The sequence below is a fragment of the Ambystoma mexicanum genome, chromosome 7p, assembly GCF_040938575.1.
Source record: "Ambystoma mexicanum isolate Mex_15411 chromosome 7p, UKY_AmexF1_1, whole genome shotgun sequence".
Taxonomy (NCBI): Eukaryota; Metazoa; Chordata; class Amphibia; order Caudata; family Ambystomatidae; genus Ambystoma; species Ambystoma mexicanum.
In genome coordinates this window covers 760,039,745-760,062,405 of record NC_090939.1, presented here as the reverse complement: position 1 = coordinate 760,062,405, position 22,661 = coordinate 760,039,745, and the positions used below count along the sequence as shown (strand labels likewise).

Here is a 22,661-nt window from a genome sequence, read left to right as displayed (position 1 = left end):
GAAAGACCCTGCACAAGGTCTCAAACAAGGACTGCACTAGCCAAGACCATTGCTTTGCCCAAGCCAACGGGGAAACCCAAGGATAAAGGAGTCAGAAAAGACAAAAGAGGGAAAGAGAATATTCCCCTTAACTCAACTACCACTGGACCTGACGAGGTAGAGGAGTTACCTGGAGTATTTGACCCCAATGACCATCCTGAACTAAAAGACTTATTAGTAGAAGGTGGTCTTGACGGGGAAGAATTCAGTTTGGGCCAACGTTAGTGCCCATCTCTGGAAGGCTTAAGGAGACAGGCCTGTGTCCAGCTTGAGGGTGAACCTCCTGGGACACATAGCATCTATCGGGAAGGTGGGCTCCTCTACAGTGAGCCTATAGAGTCTACAGAAGGAGCCCATAGGAGGTTGGTGGTTCCCCTTGCTGTAAGACCCTTCCTCCTGCAGCTCGCACATGAAGTGCCCCTTGCTGGTCACATTGGAATCAAGAAAACCAAGCAAAGGGTATCCATGCACTTCTACTGGCCCAAGATGGGGGTGAAAGTAAAAGGTCACTGCAGAAGTTGTTCCACCTGCCAGTTATCTGGTAAGAGTGGCTCAACAATCCAAGCACCACTGGTACCACTCCCAGTTGTAGGGATACCATTTGAGAGGGTAGGGATAGACATTGCTGCCCCCCTTGAACACCAAACATCCTCACGCAATAGGATTATCCTGGTGCTGGTCGACCATGCAACCAGGTATCCTGAGGCCATCCCATTAAAGACTGTAACTGCCAAGAAAGTTGCAAAAGCCTTACTTTGCATATTTTCTAGGGTCAGCTTCCCTAAAGAAGTTGTGTCTGATAGGGGCAGCAACTTTATGTCAAAGTATATGCAGGCCTTGTAGAAGGAATGTGGTGTCACCTATAAGTTTTCATCCGCATATCACCCACAAACCAATGGACTTGTTGAAAGGTTTAACAGAACCTTAAAAAGCATGATTGGGGCTCTGTTACCATGCTTACTGTTTGCCTACAGAGAGGTACCACAGGAGGGTGTTGGCTTTAGCCCCTTCGAGCTTCTGTTTGGTCACTGTGTAAGGGGACCCTTGGCCATAGTCAAGGAGGGATGGGAGATGCCCACTCCTATTACTATCAATGTAGTGGACTATGTGCTAGGGCTCAGAAAAAGGGTGGTACTCCTGATGGGTCTGGCTAGTGAGAAACTGAAGGCAGGGCAAGCACTGGTGAAATATTGATATGACCAGAAGGCTTCCCTCATCAATTATACACCTGGTCGGCAAGTCATGATCATGAATCCTATAAGGCCTAGGACTTTACAGGACACATGGTCAGGCCCTTACACAGGGGTGGAGTTACTGGGTGAGGTCAACTATTTGGTGGACCTTGGAAGAGCTGGTCAGGCTCCAAAAGTGTTCCATGTAAATAGGCCTAAGGCTTTCATCCCAAGAGTTGAAATCGCTGCACTGCTACTGGCTTCAGATGTTGAGGAAGAGGAATCAGAACCTCTCCCTGACCTGTTCCGGAGCAGTCCTTCAGACAACTCCATTGAGGGTGTCCATGTGGCCCCTCACCTGACTACTGATCAACAAGCAGAGGTGAAAAGTTTGCTGAGTCAATGTCCCCCCTTATTCACACAGTCTCCTGGTTTGACACCTTGGTGCAAACATGACATTGCCACAGGAGACAGTATACCTACCAAAAGTAGGGGATACAGGATGTCAGACAAAGTAAGGTCTTACATTAAGACAGAGGTCAACAAAATGTTGGATCTTGGGGTGATTGAACCCTCTAGTAGTCCTTGGTCCAGCCCAGTGTTGTTGTTTCCAAAATCAGGTACTTCTGAGTTGAGTTTCTGTGTGGATTACAGGGCTCTGAATGTTGTCACCAAGACAGATGCACACCCCTTGACTAGAACAGATGAGCTTGTGGATACTTTGGGTGCCTCCAAATACCTCAGCACATTTGACCTCACTGCAGGCTATTGGAAAATAGCACTTGCAGAACATGCCAAGGAGAAGACAGCTTTCTCAATACCAGATGGTCTTTACCAGTTCAGGGTAATGCCTTTTGGGTTGAAGAATGCCCCTGCCACTTTCCAGCGGCTTGTGAATCATGTGTTGAATGTGTTGGATGAATTCTGTCTCGCATATCTGGAAGATATAGCAGTTTTCACTGCCACCTGGGAAGACCATGTGAAACACCTTAGGATTGTGTTGCAGGCTCTTCAGAGGACCCACTTGACCTTAAAGGCCAGTAAGTGCCAGATTGGACAAGGTTCAGTGGTCTACCTTGGAAATGAAGTAGGTGGAGGGAGGATACAGACCTACCCCGTAAAGTACAAGCAGTACAAGACTGGCCTACCCCCACTGCTCATACAATAAATGTGAATTATATATTAACTCTAAGGTTTTTAAAATGAAACTTGCCACTCATTGGGCCCTCCTGGACCAGTTAATATCCTTCCTTTAGAAATATATACAGTGATAGAGGAGAATTGGAAGGGGCCCTAAATGATTTCGGACTTCTTTAGGGGCTTCACATGTGTCTTTTGCAGCATGGTATCCTGTGATTAGAAACGTGTAGATGCTCAGTAACCACTTCTAATGCAAACATTGCTTCGAGGTCGAACCCTTTCACTGTATTTATACCAGAAGTGCACGTGGGACGTTCCCCTCTTTTTGATTTTTTGTTCATTATTCTTTATTTTCAAAGCCTGAAGTTATCAAGACATACATACACAGACGTAAATCCAGTGCTATTACTCACTTTGCGTGTACCCTGGGGAGTGGAAGGGACTTGCTGTTTATCAGGGATCTTTTTATGTTGCACGTAATGGAGTCGCTCTGTCATTTTAATTTTCAGAATTTTAAAAACATGTCTATAGGATGAAAAGGCCAAATATTATTGTGAGAGTGCCCTTTGATAAAAATGTGAGTTATTTTCTCATGATGGTGAGCAGAAGAGAATTCACTTCCTTACCGCTGTAATTTGTGGTTCTTGCTTGTGATTAAAGCGATCTAATCATTGGAATAGAACATTATTAGTAACCAGTTTTTCAACGTCAATTCTCCCAGTATACATTCTTTTTATTTTATTTTGAGGCATTCTTAAATTAATGGGACACACAGGAGACATTCCCCGCTCTTCTCCTGCTGCCTTTTTAATGCTGAAACCTTTGGTGATGCACAGTTTCTATATATACTAGACTAGAATTATCTAGGGCATATTTGTATTCCTTCCTTTGTCGCTTTGCCCCTGTACTCACAGGTGCCATATTTGACATAGACATGAGTATACCACCCATTTACTTTTAAGGAAAAAGCATTCCTTCAGTTCTTTCTTTGATTATTTGCCCCATCCCATTTCAGCTAATTCATCAGTATTTGTTTTCCACATATGAGCAAAAAGACTGATCTATAATTCACCCCTGCATCATAATTTGAATACTAAGTTTTATTTGTACATGGATACCTAAATAATCAACATTCTTTGTCAGATTTGTATACAGTAGCCTCTCATCAGGGTCCTGAAGCTCCATATTAGTATAGGAACGCAGCTTATCACAGTAACAACCTTCTCAGTAATAGCGTGCGTAACACACTAATCCTGAGAGCTCATAAATGTTTTGTGTAAACTTAAACTCAGATCATAACAAACCTCCCTCAGTCTTTCTAGTGCTACAGCTTTGGAAAAAGAATAATTGTTCTGAAAAATTATGCATCGTAAGGACTCAATAGGCGGTAAGGGTTTACCGGTACCAGTATTTTACCGGTACCGGTAAATCCTTACCGCCTTACTACGAGGTCCCTTTGCGGGTTGGGGAATTTAACGCCTGCTTTTTGCAGGCGTTGAAACCCAACCCTCAAAGGGACCCAGGGAGTTAATTACGGTACCGCAATTTGCGGTGCCGTAATTAGCACCTTCCCCATTCCCATTATGCCCTATGGGGCAAAAATGGGAATGGGGAAGGGCAATGATGGAAGGGGGAATTACCGCCCCGCCAACCTTGGAATGGGGCGGTAATTCCCCTTTCCACCAAGGCGGTGCCGGTATTTTACCGGCATGAACCATGGCGCTAATAGCGCCATGGTTCTCCGCCTACCGTGTAATGAGGCCCAAAGTCTACAATCAATATTTTAAAAGCAAAACAATTTCCCCAATAAACGTATACTCACTATCGTCACTTGTTCAGATATTTGAAATTTTGTTACAAATATAACTCAGGACTCATGCAAAAATCCTATTCTATTCTTTCCTGTATCATATTATTATTGCACTTTTTTTAATATGTTAGTGTTAAAAATTTTACACATTTCACAGAACATATACACAAACAAAATACTGACATTTATAAAAACACAACATCCCTAAATAACATGGGCACATATTATAATTCTTAAAACATGAGCATTTCATACCGTATTACAAATTAGTACCCGGCGCGCTCTGTCCACGGGAAATATTACACATGGATTGGCTTTTTTCCGAGCCATACCACACGGTATTTCCGTGGACCTACAAGCGTGCCGTCGTTTGTTCCCGGCGGGGGGCGTGGCAGCCCCTTAGCCAATGAGGAGGCTTGAAACGGGCCAATCCCCACTCCGAGCCTCCCCAAGGCTTGAGTCTGCCTTCGTCCCCCGCCGGGGACTCAGGTAAGTTTTGTTTTTCCCTCCACCCCCTCCCCTGCAAACTATCCCCCCCATTCCCACTTACCCTATTTTTTCTTTTTCTCGGGAGCTAACACGCTGGGAACACTTTTGTTCCCTCCGCGTCCCCTCCCGATGGCCGCCATGGAAAGGGAAAACGGACTACATTTTCCCTTTCCCGGTGGCCATTTTATTTGCCTTTTTTTCTGTTTCGAAACGCGGCAGCATTTCAGAACAGAAAAAAATGCCATTAGTACCCCGTTCTAACGGCCTGGGGTACTAATGGCTATAAGACACTCTGCGGCAGGCCAATACTGCCCACGGTAATGCCCCCGGGGTCTGTAACTAGGGGCCCCAGGGGCATTACCTGGGGCGGTATTGGCCTGCCGCCTCGGGTCTTATTGCCACAGTAATGAGTACATTCTAAAATGTTAAATTCTAACATTCTAAAACCTTTCACTAGAAAAGATAATTCCAAACAGAACGGTGTTCTAATCAAAGTTTGCAATCACGGACAGCTGTACCCTGTAAAGTGCTAGGTGCAGACTAATACCTTTGGTGTTCATGCAGTATCTGCAAACCGATAAATCTTTAATCAAATGTAAATCATAGACTTACTCCCCAAAGTGTCTCCTATACGTAGGGCCCAATTTCCGACATTCTGTCAGTACATGTTTTGCTAATTCTAAAACCCCATCTATCGTAGATTCCACAGATTCTTTTCAACATTGGACCCTCTATTAACCACAAAGGTAAAGGACTAATGGGGAACAACAAGATGAACCTGTGCAAGTTCTTGGAGGGCATAGGGTTAGACAAGGTTGCAATTTCTTAAAGTATATAGCATTTCAGATACATGTGTACAGCATTTTAATTCAACGTGATAATTGAATTTATTACACCAATCTCAATGCTCTATTTTTTGCACAAAGATTTTTTTTAACTCAAAAAACCCTTCATTCCATACCAGTCTCCAATCGATCTCTTCAACCAGAGCTACTACTGATTATTCATATATATCCACCCATGCACATTTAATCTCCTGTCCCACAGGATAAAGCAACTGGCATTTGGGGTGTGTCATGTCTTTAATAAATAGGAGGCCACGCTTCATCATTACTGTCGCCACCATGGAGATAAGGCCTAACTCTAGTCTCAGTAACTCCATGGGCACACACTGTGGAAGAGCTAACATCCTTTTCCAGAAACGGGCCTCAAGTCTCCCTATCCATTTTTGGTCGATGAGAGAGAGACATTCAAGCCCATACAAAACAACGGGATAAAAACATTGTTTTTGTCAGGTATTGTACCCTCCAGACTAAAGACCCCAACACGAATATTAAAATTCGACATAAATGTGGTCAATTGAGCTGCCTTTCTCCTACGTATGGTAATAGATTCTGAGAAACCCTGGTTTGCCTCAAATTCCACACCTAGATATCTATAACAATCATCATATTGCACCTCTGCCTCCATTACTGTTAACCAGGGTCTCAAGATGTTCCCACTTGAAAACAGGATCATCTGAGTTTTGCTCCCATTTACGTATAGCAGATTTTCCTTAGCGTACTTCCACAGTTCACCTGCCAATTGCACTAGTCCCGAGAACGTGTGGTCAAGTATCACAATATCATCCACGTAAGCTAGACATACTACATGATGGGAATACATCTTAGGGGGACCTACTTTTACCACACTGAACTGCTTTGGTAATCAGGCAGGTACAAGTTGAATAGTAGAGGGGCCAAGACGCAACCCTCTTTCACTCCTCTTGGGCTAGGGACAGGGTGCGACAAAGCCCTGCCCCACCATCCAACTTGACCTGTACTGTGTTATCCTCATGAAACCATCGTAGTAAATATGATAAATGTGCTGGTAGACCATATTTTTCAAGCTTCGACCGAAGTTTTCCTCTGCAGACGGTGTCAAAGGTGCCTGGAAATCAACAAACAGTGTGTGGAGCCCTGGATCGTTTTGCCTCAGTGCGCATGTTGTCAGTAAATCAATCAATCTAAGACTGCGTAACGTAGAGCATCAAGGCCAAAACCCAGTTTGGAATCTATCTAGCAGTTAATAAGACTCACCCCAAAGTTGCAATTCGTCCAGTATAAATGATGAAAACGTCTTGCCCGCAATGTCTAACATAGACAGAAGTCTATGGTTTCCGGGCGTGGCACGGCCACCTTTTTTCTATACTAGTATTAAAATGGCATTTTTCCTGTGGTTAATACCTTTAACCACCATAATACCTTTTATTAAACTTTATGTGCATTCTTAATTTTTCAACCAACATTTTTACAAATGACATTCCATGCCACTGCCGGACTCCCCAAATTGCAGAGGGGCAAAATGTGTTCAAATTGCCACTTCCCTGAACGACATACATTACGTATCATTGTATGACCCCATGCCCTTTAATGATCTTACCATAACCTAAAAAAACAATGACTAGAAAGATAGGCATTGACCAAACCAATAGTTCTGACTCATGTACAGGCATTTGGCAGGCACTCACAATATTTGGCAGCTATTGCCATCATATGTTAAGGAAGTACTGTCATCTTTCCCATATTGCAGTGATATCAATTTGGCATAACCTTAGTGAAGGCTGAACCAGCAGCATGTTCATCTGAAGCATCCATAGCACATACATATTGTTATGATTGGCTTTCTGAAAACTTAGCTCCTTGACTGCTGTCTGGCCGTTAGGAATTATTAAATCTAAAATTAAAACCGTGCACCCCCTCCCCATTGAGTGAAATTAAAAAATGCACATGTGATCCGAAGCGTAAATGGCAGTAGAATTATGATGTCGATGTTAGGTTTCCCTATAAAGCCTAATTGTTTACAAACCAGCCATACTTTGGAGTATGCACTCATTTTACTCCATTAGATTGACCAACGAGTAACATCAGTTCTAGTTTTGACGTCTTGACACAAGATTATTGAGACCCTAGGACAACCCTACACCATGACAACATCCAATTATTAAGAAATTCAGATTTGTACTTTACCCCACCCTCACTTTCACTCCAGTAGAGGCCTCTGCCTCTGGGGTATCTGTAAACTACTCCCTTATTAGCCTGCGCTCGTGTTCTTTCCCTTATGAATGTACTCTCTCTTACTGGTCAAACCAAAAGGGGAAAATCCACTTGACCAGTGTCCAATCAGAATCATGCCATCACTCATTTTATAGTAGTAAAAATATTGTTTTAAGCACAAACATATCACCAGAAAAATAATAGTTTCAAGTAAATCCCTCCCTGATATCAGGAACTGTTGCTACGGTTTTCACGCATGTGAGAGTGGTATCGCTCCTAAAAAAGCCATTGTTGAACCCATGAAATACTAGTGCTCTCTGTCCCATCACTCTCCTAGATTATACCTCTAAGTTACAGACCATTCTTTGACTAATGAGTTTTGCTTTCATGTAGAACCTTTTAATTTTCTTGATGCTCAACAGGCTGGCTTTTGACCTAACAGACCGATGGAGACGGTTTTGGTCTCCGTAGTCAACAAGCTTCTTCTATTGGTCGATGGCGGGGGAGGCAGTAGCACTGATTCTATCAGATTGATCATCTGCGTTCCTTCCTGCCTGAAGGAAGTGGCTATGGTGAACCTGACTGTTGCCTGTCTGCGGTCCATGGGAAATGTTCCTGCCCTTGCATCAATGGTTAAAAACGTTAGGGATCATCTCTGACCAGACCCTTTACTGAAGGCCTCAGATAAATGCTGTTGTCTGCAGTTGTTTTTTCCAGCCCATGGTGTGTAAGATCTTATCTTTTCTACCTTTCTTCCTTTCCTACGTTTTCTTACTCCGGAAACTCAAACAAATGTGGTAACACCGTTATTATTTTTAGTTTGAAAAATTGCGAACTTCCTTAATATAGGCTTCCCTCCGATGTCATCAGACATCTGTGAATTGAACAAAACCCAGCTCCTGGTCTTTGGGCTGGTTACAGGGAAATGTGCCATGTTTCACCTTCTCTGTGGCCACCCAACTGCCCTACTATCTTTTATTGAATTCAATGTAAGTCGCTCTGTTTAGCACATCAGGATGGACGGTTTTGGACCATTTTTCATGCAGGTCATACTTCAACCTTCCTGTCCTCGCTGTCCCCTTATATACAAATATTTCTATCCATTGGGGGTAGCCCACTTTCTAAAGCAGAGACAGGGCGGGGCATCTCTTTCAGTACTTGTCCCGCCTGCCTGGAACACTCTTCCATTTGGAATCTCTATGCCGACTCTGCTCATCTGGGCTTCAGACATGGACTAAACACTCATCTATTCCGTCTTGGCTTTTCATTGGTCGGGCAGTAGGAGCTGTGTTTCCTATTTTTCACCTGATACTGTTTACAGCCAAGAGACCTTAAGGTGATGGAGTGTTCCAAAAACTAGTCAACATAGCATAAAATGGCATGCTGCTTTGGTACTGACACCACATGACAAATATTGCTGTGTTACACAGATGTTGTCATCAAAAGACAAGGCACCCTTTCAATTTCCATGGTCTGTTATCAAATGATGAGGTGCTCACATGAATGTCATATATTGCCATTTAATCCCCGAGAAATTGCCCCCCATTGCCAAGGTACTCTCAAATTGTCCAGTTGTAAGACTGTATTATCTCCCCATATTCCATTATGCCCAGAAAGCACACAAGTGCCATTTTCAAATATGCCAATTAGCACAGTCATGCCAGATACCATTATGCCAATTCACCAGCACAGAGATTTAGCCCATTGTAGTTGTAATGGTTATTTATAACGTGCTTAACCCGGGGATTGAACCAGTGTTGCTCCACATCGTCTTGCTTCCAAGAGGAGCGTGTTACCCCTGAGCTATCCTCCCATTGTGTTTGCCCATTTAACATTGTAGGGCCATATTTTAAGATGAAGTGTATTATCATATAGCAGTCCATGTCAGGCCTCAAAGACCTAAGAAAACGAAAGCAGCAGTGAGATGAAATGTTCGTTTTAAATCATATAGAATCCGATCACTTTTTGTGAGACCAATTTAAAAAAAATGTCTCTCCTTTATCCTTTTGTTGCTATTGTGTAATGCATTCCCACGGTAAGCAGAGATTGCATTATGCCTAGTTACTGCTGCTTAGTCTGATTTCAAATATGACTGGTTTGTGTTTTAAAGCCAGGCTCAAGCATGCCCAGTTAAAACAGTATGATCACATTGCGGAGTCCCAGATTAAGTGCATATTCATTAGTACCAGTTGCTCAGCAAGGCCAGATTGCTGATAATGAATGACCACAGTACCTCCAGATGGCACAGTGAGGTCACATTTTAATGTACATTTCATGTTTATGTAGTATCACAGGCTCTGAGTGCTGAGATAGGAAAAATCACAACTAAGATATACATGTTCTGGTAAACTCATTTAGATGTTCATCACTATTTCTGAATATGTACCTTGTACTGGTTTCTCCCATATCCCTTTAACATTATTTTGTCCAGATAGCTCACGGTCTATGGGCCTGATTTTCAAGTGGGACTTTTCCATGTTAAAGCATTTTTGTAAATCAGGCCCTGTCTTTTATGCAGTTGTGAGTGATTTAGAATAGTGCCATGGACGTGTCAGATTTCGTACATGTTGATTTATCACCACCCCCTCCCTTTCCAGGTTCGATGCTAAACTCCCCTACACAAGTACATCTCTTACAAAAGAGATATAGACCCTCCTACTACAGTAAGTAGGGCGATTGCTTCATGCTTCACAGGCTTGACACTAGGGAAGACGCGAAGACACTCTGCCCTCCACCCAACAAGGTGCTCTATCTGCTCTCCCACAAATAATCTTCCTACTCACTGTACTCGTAGGAGAATTTAGCTCTTTTGTAGGATATGTATTTGTGCAGTGAAGTTTAGCATCCAACCTGGAAAGGGGGGTAATAAGTCAACACTGTGTATTTCTCCAGTGAGAAGCACGCTTAATACTTCACCTGCTTGACACTAGGGAGGAGCATGAAGGCACACTGCACTCCACCCAGCTAGCTGCTCTCCCACACATCTGTGGTGCTCAGCTGAATGTTTACACAGCCGCCTTCCTGGATCCGATGGCATCCCAGTGCCGCCATTCCCAGCTGGGTATAGTTTTTTCATCTGCAGCAGCAATGACCCATACCTTTTCCAAAGCAGCTGTGCACCTTGCACCTATCAGCATTACCTCCTTTGCAGGAAACAACTCTGCATCCTCCTTTTATGTGCAGCGGTACACCAGCAGTCCAGCACAGTTGATCTGAAGGACTCAAGAAGATAGTTTGTTCCTCTGAGGTCAATTGATCGGTGACAGCCCTGCAGCTGCTGCTTCTTCCGACCTCACCCTGGTCTGCCCTGCCTCAAAAGAGAAGTCATCCCACCTTCACTAGTACCCCCCACCCCTATCCCCGGGCAGGAGGCCCTTAGAGCATGCAGCAGCCACTTAATTCATTCTGCACCATCTTAATGATGCAGGAGAGATGACACTGTGATGAGTGTAGAAAGAGAAAGGGGCCGTAGTGCCAGTGGTTGGAATTTCACTTTCACTTGTTGATGCTATGAAAGAGGGAGGCTGTGCAACAGGAAGGACAGAGTCAACGCATTTTTTCCTCATGCAAAGTCACAAACCACACCCACAGAATTAATTTTATACCTCCTGGCTGAGCCTAAAGATGCCATAACTTGTGGGCAAACATGCAATCTGTGTAGCCTCTGCTCGACAAGGAGCCAAGCTCTGGCAAGGGTCTGAAGATACCAGGAGGGGAAGAAACGCTTCTATGTAATGTTTCTGCTTTATGCAGGCCACACATAAAAAAGACCGATTTTTGTGCGGCCCCCAGAAAGCGGGTAAAGGACATGACTGAGGGCTTTTTTTGTGTAAATATGGGTGTTTTCACCCACCAAGCTCCCCTTTACTCCTTCCCGCCGGCATATACACACTTATCCCCACACTGTTATACACGCACACAAACACACACACTGAGACATGCACACACAGACACCCAGCTCTGTCAGCCCTTGCGCGCCTTCGTGTGCGGCAGGGGAGTGACAGTTCAATTTAGAAAGAAAGACTGCTTTGTGCGGTCACAGAGCGGTCTTTCTAAATCGAAGTTTTTTGCTTTGGAAAAAAAAAAAGGCCCTTTGACCTAATACCGAAGAAACAGGGTAAGAGTAAAGGTCAGGGGTGGAGAAGACACATATCCATGCTACAAAAGGTTGCATTCTTCCAAGTTACAAAAGACATTTTCAATGTACATTTTCTTTAGGTGATAGCTGAATAAACGAAAAATAGGTGGTCTTGGATCATTAGACCTTCACCGGCTGGTGAAGCAAATGCCTCCCAATGACTATCGTGGATCTGCATTCGGCACCCAAAGCTCAGACATATTCCTGGGTGAGCTAAAAGTCACCGCTTCTTACTTTGGTTGTCTAAATTCCCTCAGGTGCTCCGTCTACCATTTCGGGGAAAAGGAGGGAAAGAGTATCCTACCATGAATGAATACATTTGGAATTTGGAAACCACAGCTTAGACCTGAGGTTGTAATTGTACTATTGTGGAGCCATGCGGTGAAGACCACATAAAGAAGAGACACACTGAAGAGGGGTAAGAAAAGACTATCGCTCACCTAAGGGAAAAAGAAACGTGTTCAGTGCCCTCCTGAATGCCAGATGGTCAGAGGTAGCACGCAAAGAATGTGGAAGAGAGTTCCACAGTCAGAGCGGACACCGAAAATCCCTCCCTCACAGTGGTCCGGGCACAGCAGGGTACGGATAAGAGTAATTGGCTTGCCGAGTGTAACTGTCTCGAGGGAACATATTTGACAAGTTTGTCGCAAAGGTAGAGTGCCCCGGTTCCGTAATAGGCCCGATGGACAATACACAAAGTTTTAAAGCTGATTTGCCATGGCTGAGCAGGCTCTTTGATGTTGTTTGGAGAATGTTTGAGATACCATAAGGTCCTGGCAGGATGGACAGGTAAGTAGGCCTTATGCTCCAGCCTGCCTGGCAGGAGATGACAAGCAAGGTAGACATTACCCAGTGTTCCACCAGCAGCACGTGTAGATCCTTAAGGATTGGGGGATGTGTGCTCGTGCTTCCTAGTGTGTAATCATCTGAGTTGCTCAAATTTGAATGAGCTGCAAATGCCTGATAAGGTATTATGGTGCTCCTGCTTAAATGCTTGTGGAACATTCTAGGTGGGGGAGGATCAAAGCCCTGCATGACACCACCTATATTGGTTTTCACAGGTGGGCAGGATGTTCCTAAATTCTAGTCTGGGGATGTTTTGGCTTCTGGTGCAACAGGAGCCGCCAAAGATGGTGAGGGTTTTATCCGGGTAGAATGAACTGTGTTTTTCATGTGAGTTCCCCTTTAAAATGTGTGAGTGTCGCATGGTCTGATCCCTCAAACATATTTAAGCACTTTCCTGTGTCACAGTTCTCACCCTTCTCTACAGTATTTTCTTTCCCCTTTGTACAGCAGACTGTTGCTTCTGTATCTAGATTCAGCTTTCACAAATACCCATAATTACTACAAAATTCATTGCAATTCCACATACTTTACTGCTTAAGGGGGCTGGGTGTCCAGCAAATACATCTCCCAGCAGCTTAGTGTATGAATAGGATGGTCCATCCATCAGAGTAAAAAACAACCAATCGAATTAGAGCGACATGTTCGACATAACGATGGGTATTATACTGTTGACTGAGTCTTCATAATAGGTCAATTCAGTTTCCACACGTGCCAGTCGGTCTGTTTGAAATAATGGAAGGGTCTAATGTAACCAGATGAGCTGTAGTATCAGCTGCAGACATTTGCACGGTGCTCATGCTAATTGTTAAAATTGCCAAGTCTGCATTGCTGGAACATAGCAGGTAAATTAGAGGCACGCTTACAATTGGAGGCAGTGTGTCTAGTCCTACAAATGGATCCCTACATCAGTTGGAAACACTAATGCAATTACCTGCGCGTAAGCAAAGGTTGGCCATTTTCCATTCCCTTTGGCGTCTGCAGAGACCCAGGACCATTCAATCCCTCAGCACTTTCAGTCTCTCAGCACATCATCCTATAGGATGGGGAAGCGCCTGCGTGGGTCCGCCCATGTTTCCGATAATTAAGAAGAAGAAGAAGAACAACATTTCTAGTAGTAATTTCTTTATGTTGGTGTCGCGTAATTCACTTCATTAGATTGATATGACCAATTGAATGTGGGTTGTGTTTGACTATGGCATGGATTGTCGTTTAGATTCCCTTACATCAGGAGTCTGCACCCTTTGGCTCTCCAGAGGGTTTGGACTATGACTTCCATCAACCATAGCCAGCATAGTGAATGATGAGGGATCATGGGAGTTGTAGTCCCAAACATTTTAAATGGATTCCTTACAATGTTGCTGACCTTAAATGCATATGTGCTTTTAACGCCTTTTTATATTGTATCTATGTTTTCACAGGTGGTCTATTTTTTGCCAAGCCCATGCGTTCCAAGGGCTATGTAACAATGCTTGACCCTTTCCAGCAAATCTACGGAAAGCGCATGGGTGGTCTGCTCTTTATACCAGCCCTCATGGGGGAGATGTTTTGGGCGGCTGCCATCCTGTCTGCTCTAGGTGAGTGAGCAAAAGCACTGTGGAATAACATTTGTCCAAAATATGTGTGTGCTAGCCTTTGGATCAGAACAGGAATGTATCAGATTTAAGAAATCATTTATGAAAATATATGCTTTTAGAATGAAAAGGCAATGATATAGGATTGGGGTTGTTTGACCGTGGATTTGACCATAGTCAATTTCGCAGTGAATACGATTTTACTGCAGCCAAACAAACCAAACCCATGTCCCCCCCAATTCCTAACTACATCCCCCTAGACCTCCTACTTACCTTTTCTCCGTCTGCCACCTCTCCCATACTCTGTGGTGTCAGTTTCGTCCCTCTTACGTGTGTCGGATCCAATGCTGCAGGGTCCCTTTTTCTTTTTTGTTTATTTTTTCGTCCTCTGCCTCCAATATTGAGGAAGCAGGGAACACCCCTGCACCTCCGAAAGCCCAAAATTCTGAACATGGGGAGCAAGGGGCACCCCCGCAACCCCTGCTGTTCGTGTTCGGTATTTTGTAAAATCGATCAAATGGTACTAACCGAAATCGGTCAAATGTACCATTCGATCGATATTTTTCAAACAAGTTGGCTACTTCCACGATATGCACTCTTAAACTGCAAATTTACTTTTCTAACATACTCTCCCTTAGACACGGATGGACTGGGGCATACAATTGTCGTGGGCACCAATGAAAAAGTGGGCTGCAGTGTCAAATGGCAACTCATTCCTTTTGTGGCTGACCTGTATCGGTAGTACACGAGCGGCATAGGATTTTGGTAAAATGTTTTGCAAATTGTGCATTTTAAAGAATATTTGTTTAGTGACACTGGTCAAAACGTCAAGCTGCACAGTGAAGTAACTCATCATACTGACCACTGACAGAAAAACAGGCCCACTTTCATCCAACAAACGGTGCCACTGTAGCATGTTGGGCCTGCACTTGGAGAATTGTCCTATTGCCCAGTCCGAGCCTGCCCCTATGCAACAACACGGTCGGTAGGGTTCATTTAATCCTCAATGATGTAATTGGGGGGCATGAATTATGATGCATTTGAAAGGTCATGCACTGAAGTTGTGTTCATCGTGCAATGTTGTGTTCAGTTTTCAAATATGAAAGCCGAAGGTCTTAAGTTCTTACTGCCTCTGAGTTGGGAACGTGTGTCGCTGGCATCGAGCATTTAGCTCTGCACAGAGCCTTTGTCTCCAGCCAACCGCTATAATGTGTGCACGAGGCTTCAAACAAACAAACACCCGCCTCCACCAAGTGACGCTAATTAGAAGCAAAACAGGGGAGCCTCCTGTCTTGTTTCCCCTTCAAACACAGAGGTTGGCACTTGACTTGTCGCCTGGGGTTTCATCATTAGCAGGCTTGTTATGGGCACAATCACAACCTGCTAGTCAGGTGTGCACGTGCCACACTTCTCTGCCGTCCTCATTTCTGAAATGTGTTTTTAAAGCTGTCCTCCAACTGTGCTCTGATTACCTGTGAAGCAGTGGGAAGCTTGTTTACCATTGGTTCTCCAGCGAGTCTAAGCACAGGCCGCCCGCAGAGTTACCTGGAACACGCCAGCCCTGAGAAGTCCCAAGCAGTGATGTCGATAACCTGCTAAATAAACACATTTCTGTAGATTCCTTTGCATACTTTTTAAAAACAGAATTTCACATTGTAGGAACATGCCTGACCTCCAAGCTGGGGATCTGAGGAGGTCTCTCCTACGTTTGTTATCAATGAGTTAAGTGGTGCTTGACATCCAGGGAGGAGGACTTTCCCCACCCGGATATAACATCACTATATATCAAGAGTTGTATTTATTATTTTTAAACCTAACCGTATCACCTCCAACTTATTCTTCAACCATAGTTCATGCTCCGGTAACTGTCACGAACATACATTGCATGCATGGGACCCACAACATTTGCATGTGTGTGCTGTTGGGTCCCCTGCAAGCAATTCCACTGGTTGATGAGGAGGAGTGGCGCGGCAAATAGTAAAAACCAGGCCAACTCGCTGTTCCATTTTCCACTATGTCTCTTGGAAAAGTTAATGCCGCCTGCAAATACGCTTTGCCGGAGGTGTTTATTAATGGATTTCTATAGCATCCACCTGGTCTTCAACAGGTGCAAAACCGAGGCGGATTCCATAGGAATCAGTGGTGGAATCCTTCTTGTGCCTAATGCACTCCCCAGCCTCCCGCTGGCGCCCCATAATCCACCCCCGGCAACAAATGCTGTCTCTGCTACCAATAGGGATCCATTTGTTGTAGGCCTACATGAACGTCTCATGCAGGCGTACGACATGGCACACTCACAAGATGGAGGAGGAATGCATTGTCGAGAGCTAGTCTCCGCTCTGTGCCCCCCTCTTCCATCTCATCACTGCTGTGAAATGGGGACAAGTGGAAAATGGAGGCCTAAAAGCATTTTGCCTTGCTTTTCCACTTCTGTTTTCCACTCCACCCCATTTAAAATGAGGCTGTGTGATTTTTTTCAGAGCCACAGGTAAATGTGTGTTTTTTTACCCAACATTCTAGGCAGATACACCCATGTGCCTCCAGTTTTTCTGAAGGATATCACATTTTATTACATAATTACAATGTTTAATGTGGTACTGCAATACCTTTCCAGTTAGTAGCACTGTAAATAAGAAATGTTACAATTACTAAGGATAACGGAACTGAATGTATTTGTCTCGGGAGGAGGTAAGGTTGTGCTGTGCTTTCCGGGATTAGAATGTCCGGCCTGCAGAGTGCATGGAGGTCACTGCAGCCAGTGTCCACTGTTTAGCCATCAAAAAGACAGACTCACCTAAAAAAAGGAATTCGGGTCTAGCCATGCACTACAAATACTTATTGGGAGGACAGGTTTGGGCCCCTCTTTCCATCAGTAACGATCATTTTACTGTTCCCTTGTATGAATACCTGTCGAGTTGGCTGTATTGATTGTTTACACTAAATTCCCTGCTAAGACCTTAAAAACTCTGTGGGAGTTTCCACAATCTCTGAAACAATAAAAAAGATGGTGCAAGCTATAGTCCCTAGACAAAACACATGTGTATTCAGATTACATTCAGATCCAGATTGGGCACCTTCCCAGAGTTATTTGGCCATGTTTGTTCTCGATAGAGAGGCTCCCAGACCTTTTTGAATTTTTTAGGAACTTGGGGTTTCATCCTAAATTACCCAGGATAATCCAGACATGGAACCCTTGCTCACTTTGATTAGAGAGGCAAAGCTTCACCTCACTAATGAAGCCAGACTAGGGTGCAACACGGTTCTGGGGTTGCTCTTGGTGCTCTTGTTCTGAGGAAAATTGCCTAGCATTTCAGTGCTGGACTGCCCAGGTCGGTGGGACCAGACTGATATGCAAATTGATATTTCTCCTGTATGAAAAGTACAGTGAGCTAAAACGTGGTTGTAGACTTCCACCCCCCCCCCACCTCCCAAGCGGACACTTTCCCAGAGAACAGGTTATTTGGCCATGTTTGTTCTTGGCAGAGAGGCTCCCAGACCTTTTTTGAATGTTTACGAACTTGGGGTTTCACCCTAAATTACTCAGGGTAATCCAGACGTGCACCCCTTGCTCACTGTGCTTAGAGAGGCAAAGCTTCACCTCACTGATAAAGCCTGACTAAGCTGCAACACATGTCTGGGGTTACTCTTGGTACTCCTGTGTAGAGGAGAATTTCCTAGATTTCAGTGCTGGACTGCACAAGTGGGTGGGACCAGACTGATATACAAATGGATATTTCTCCTATGTGAACGGCACCTTCCCAGAGAACAGTTTATTTGGCCATGTTCATTTTTGGTAGAGAGGTTTCAAATCCTTTTTGGAATTATTCAGATAAATGTTTTATTCTAAAGGCCAAATAACAGTCTAGTTCAACATATGACATCCCACACATATTCAATCTGCCAACTTCTGTCCCTATTGCATCTTTGCATTTTGAACTTGGTCTACAGTCATTACGCTCATGGTTTAACTGGCGTGTCACCTCAGAGTTCAGAAAAATGATCTTCCCTACTAAAGCAACCTTATATGAAGATCTGCTGATAGTATTGAGTTTGAGGACAAATTAGTTCATGTTAAAGACAGAACAATTAGTGACGTCGATTATTTTTGCCTGTGGTAAATCACTCGAAGAATTAAGGGTAAATCCTTTACAAGTAAAACAAAGTCTTTGAGAAAAAGACTGGATTGACACTATTAACAAGGTCAGGAATCATCCTTTACAGTCTACCTTTTCACAAGAAGACAAACCGTAAGGAATGCTGCCAAAGTATCTTGAGCAATATCCATCTCCTTTTTTATCATGAACAGTTTTTAAGATTTTGTTTAAATCTTCTACTGACTGGGGAAGTTTAATCAGCTAGCTCTTTTAATACTGTTTTAACAGAGTATGAATGGGGCTACCACCAAGCAGAAGGTTCACAGACTTTGATGCACATTATGGTAACCTATACAGGAGTGACAGAATTTAGAACTAAATACTTGAGTCGCTTCTTTATGAAATGTGTATTTATGGATACTGATGAGATGTGGGAAAGAAAACATGTGGGAAATGAAGTGTTTTTAACTGCTGAGATTGTTAGGATGCTGCTGGATGTCGGACTTGCAGGCAAAGTAAAGGAAACATGAATTTTAATGTGTACATTTGAATGTGTAATGTACTGTAATTGTAATTGTATTTTGGTTTACTTTTAAGGAAGCTCATTTTGATGAATTGTATAAAAATGAAATATTTTAATTTTGTGAAATGTCACTGTTTTATCAAAACACAATAAATACATTTAAAAAAAACAATCCCACGCCAGTTATAATCCCAGCCTTTTTAAAGCTCCCAACATAGAGCTGCTGTAAAAACAATAAACACTTAACAAAACATAAGAAACAGAGGTGAATGGACGGGCAAAACAACCATCACTAGTGCATAATCTGAGACGACCACAAGTGACCCAGTTTACATTATAGAACTTTTTACCATAAACTACACAATATTGAAAAGAGACTCACAGTAGCCAGCATTAAGGGAGTTGGAACGAGAGTGTGAGGTAGGAGGAGGAGGAGGGGGAGAAAGGTGCTACGAAGAGGTTGGAGTTGTAGAAGGAGAAGAACTAGGGGAGCAGAACACAGTTGCATTGGAGAGGTTGTAGTGGGAGAATGGAATGATCTACAAGGAAATTAAAAGCGAGGTTGTGGTGGAAGAGGTAATGGAAAAGAAGAGAAACCTCAGATGCAGGAAAAGGAGAGAAAAAAGAAGAGAGGAGGCAGACTGCTACGAATTAGGAATAGAGGAGTCATCTACTCTCAGAGAGGTTTCAGGAGGATAGGACAGAGGAAGGAAAAGGAGAAAATAAGGAAGACAGCGAAGACACCACAAGAGAATCAGGGCCGGGACCCCCTGGAGGACGTGTGAAGAAGAAATAAAAGTGAAAGAAGGGGAATGAGGAGTGAGAGAATACATGGCTTTTTCCAGCTTGGTCACCGAGCGCTCTCCAACCAGCCTTGAATTATCCAATATGGTATTTTCTTTCCTTTAAATCGCGCTGGAGCCAGGCTGCCGAAAGGGGACAAGCCAAATGCATGATAAATAGACATAGAAACCATAATAAGGAGGCTACTTAAGAAATAAGAAGAGAGGGATTCTTTAGATATAGAAAGAGACAGAAATAATATAGTCAGAATATGGGAAATCAGATTCGCTCTTACATCCTGGGAAAATAAAACGAGTTACAGTGGAAGCAAATTTCAGAGGTTAAGTTAATGAAAAATGCTTGTTTTTTTCTCCAAATGCAATAGTGTACTGCCTTGTTTTAAAAATCTGCCTGAAGTTGACCAAAACGCTTATTGCAAAGACTGATGCAATTTGGTTTGTGTACTTATATTGATACTGATTAAATGACCTTGGGCCTCATTACGAGAATGGAGGTAGCCTCCATGGCTGCCTCCGTTCCGGGCTCCATTACCGGGTTCCTGCAATGGGGACTTACCGGTTACTCCGAGATAGGAGGACCCGGTAAATTCTCCATGCAGGAACACATCCCCATGCCCATTTGAGCCCCTATAGGGCTCAATGGAATGGGGAGGGAGGTAATAAGAGGCAGAGTACAACTTGCCCGTTATTGCCTCCCTCTTCTCGTCGTGGGACCCGGAAAGCACACCTGGTTTTACCAGGCATGTGATCCTGGTCCCGTGATGGGAAGCTCGTAATCGGCGCTCCCGGATTGAAGGGAGCAGGTACCGTACCGGCCCCCTTCAATCCGGGAGCAACAGGGTTATAATGAGGACCCTTGTGTACCATGGTTTTCCAGTTGCATGGCACATGACAACGTATATGTGTAGTCTGGTTAATTCTTGCAGTGTTTGCCAAAACAACTGCTAAAATTTGGTTTTGGATGCACTATTGTGAGAATGAAAAGAGCACTATTGTCAGTTTTGTCAGAGGAGCAGTAACAGACTTTGTGCAATCTTTTGTAATGGAGTAGGTCCCCTCAGAATTACATACTACTGAACTGAGAGACATGTCGAATCAAGCTTCAGACTCGACTAACATTTTTGGTAGGACTGATGATAGTTCCACGAGAAAGTGGCAGGTTATGTGTTATGATGCAATGAACACTGATGACTATCACTTGCCCAAAGAAAATGTAGAGGGACAGCCAAACAAGACTGTCTCATTCCTGCCTGCACAGCCATTGCCTTTATATTCGTAGAGTGGGGCTTTACAATAACCACTGATGCAGAGGCCATTAATCCTGCATTTTAATAGATGATCCTGGGCCCAAGCAAGCGTGAGGCCTTTGTGGGGCAGAGGGAATGAACATTTGCTAGAAAGAATATGGCTTTTCAGTCCTCTTGTTTGCCTGTTCCTGAAATGATATACCTGTATATCAAAGACAAATTCTAAATTTGATGGTCTTCCATAAGAAGCTAAAATCTTGGCTTTGGATCTAGGTGAAAAAATAATAATCTGAACTTGTACTTGGAAGTGTTTTATAGCGTTTTATTGAGAGATCACCCTCAACACAGAGAGTTCTTTCCCTCCCCACTCAAGGTGTCACACACCAAACTGCTTAATGGATTTGTTTCTTCAGCCCAACTTTAGACACATATCATGCCCCTTGGATCCTTCCCCCCCTGAGCTAACAATGAGCCAAGAAACAGGCCAGTGTACAGGAAATATATTTCTTTTCATTTAAATTAAAAGTAATAGAAATTTGCACGAAAATGTCAAACACCACTTTATGCGTGGCACAGCAAAATACATTTCACTCAACATAAATAAACCACAAAGGAAACACAAATGACAATTCTTCACTTTCTACAAATGTCACTTCAAGAAAGAATTAGCGCTGGTCAATGAGCACATTTATAGAGCTAGTGCTGTAAAATTGTTTGCTTTTCCTGCAGGCTTAAAGGGCCAGCAGTAGGATTTCAAGATCGGTACCAATACATATGGCAGTTATGATTTCACCCGCACATTTGGTTTCAAATAAACACAGGGTGATGTAGCAGTTTGTTTTTCAAACCCCCCTACTTTGATCTATGTTGTGGAAGTCGGACAGAAACATTTAAATGATTTGGGAAATTTTGGATTTCAGAGCCCCCCTCCACATAAAGGCCTGTATTAGGGAAACACTGGACAAAAATATTGGACTGATTTAAGAACAAAAATACCCCTCTTCAGGGACAACAGGACAAAAAGGATTAGCCAATTCAATTATAGGCTATAGTTTTTCAGCACACACTGGGAAATGAACTTTGTTGATTTTGAATTTTAACAAAATCACCCCATAGTGTTCCACCAAATGGGGAATTAATTAAATGAATGTTTTTACTTAAGTTGGCTAAGGATCTAAACAGTTTTGCCCCACCCCCACTATAAAGGAAAAGGATTTAAGGCAAGCAGATTCCCCCACCTTTGTTTCCCTTGGATCAGTTCTACTTACATAGAAAGCCTCTGTTTAAAGTTCAGGACAGCCAGCAGCATGTCAGGACCCTCTGGAAAGATAAGGCAAGGGTCTGGTCAATCCACTCTCAAGGATGGCCTCCCGCTCTGCACCATAGGACCCAGTTTGCATTTAGGCCTTCCTAGCAATAGACAGCTCCACCTAGATGCTCTCTCAGCAATCTCCTCTGTTGTTTCCTTGCAGCTCTATTAATTTGAGAGTAATCCCGGTAGTTATTTGTCCACCTCAGACGTGGGACCAAATGACTACTCTGTCTATAACCGGGAAGGGAAAACACATCAATATATTAAGAGACAGAGCTCAAAAACGGGTTGCACAAAACAATTAGGTTCCTAAAAAAACGTATATAAACTTTCATTAAATACATATAAAGAAGTTCTGATTCACACAACTAATAATAATCATCATAAATTCCTTTACATAATATCTGTTAAGTTCTACATATAGAAAAACAAGGATTTCGGC

At 43.4% G+C, this 22,661-nt stretch overlaps 1 protein-coding gene across 4 annotated transcripts in view; it reads left to right on the top strand.

Annotated features, from left to right (window-relative positions):
- SLC5A7 (solute carrier family 5 member 7) overlaps nucleotides 1–22,661 on the top strand; it is a 373,145-nt gene that overhangs the window by 152,232 nt on the left and 198,252 nt on the right. For all 4 annotated transcript variants that reach the window (XM_069636887.1, XM_069636890.1, XM_069636886.1 and 1 more), the window contains exon 4: nucleotides 14,088–14,243. In XM_069636887.1, the coding sequence (XP_069492988.1) occupies nucleotides 14,088–14,243 (156 nt within the window). The remainder of the gene's footprint in view (nucleotides 1–14,087; nucleotides 14,244–22,661) is intronic.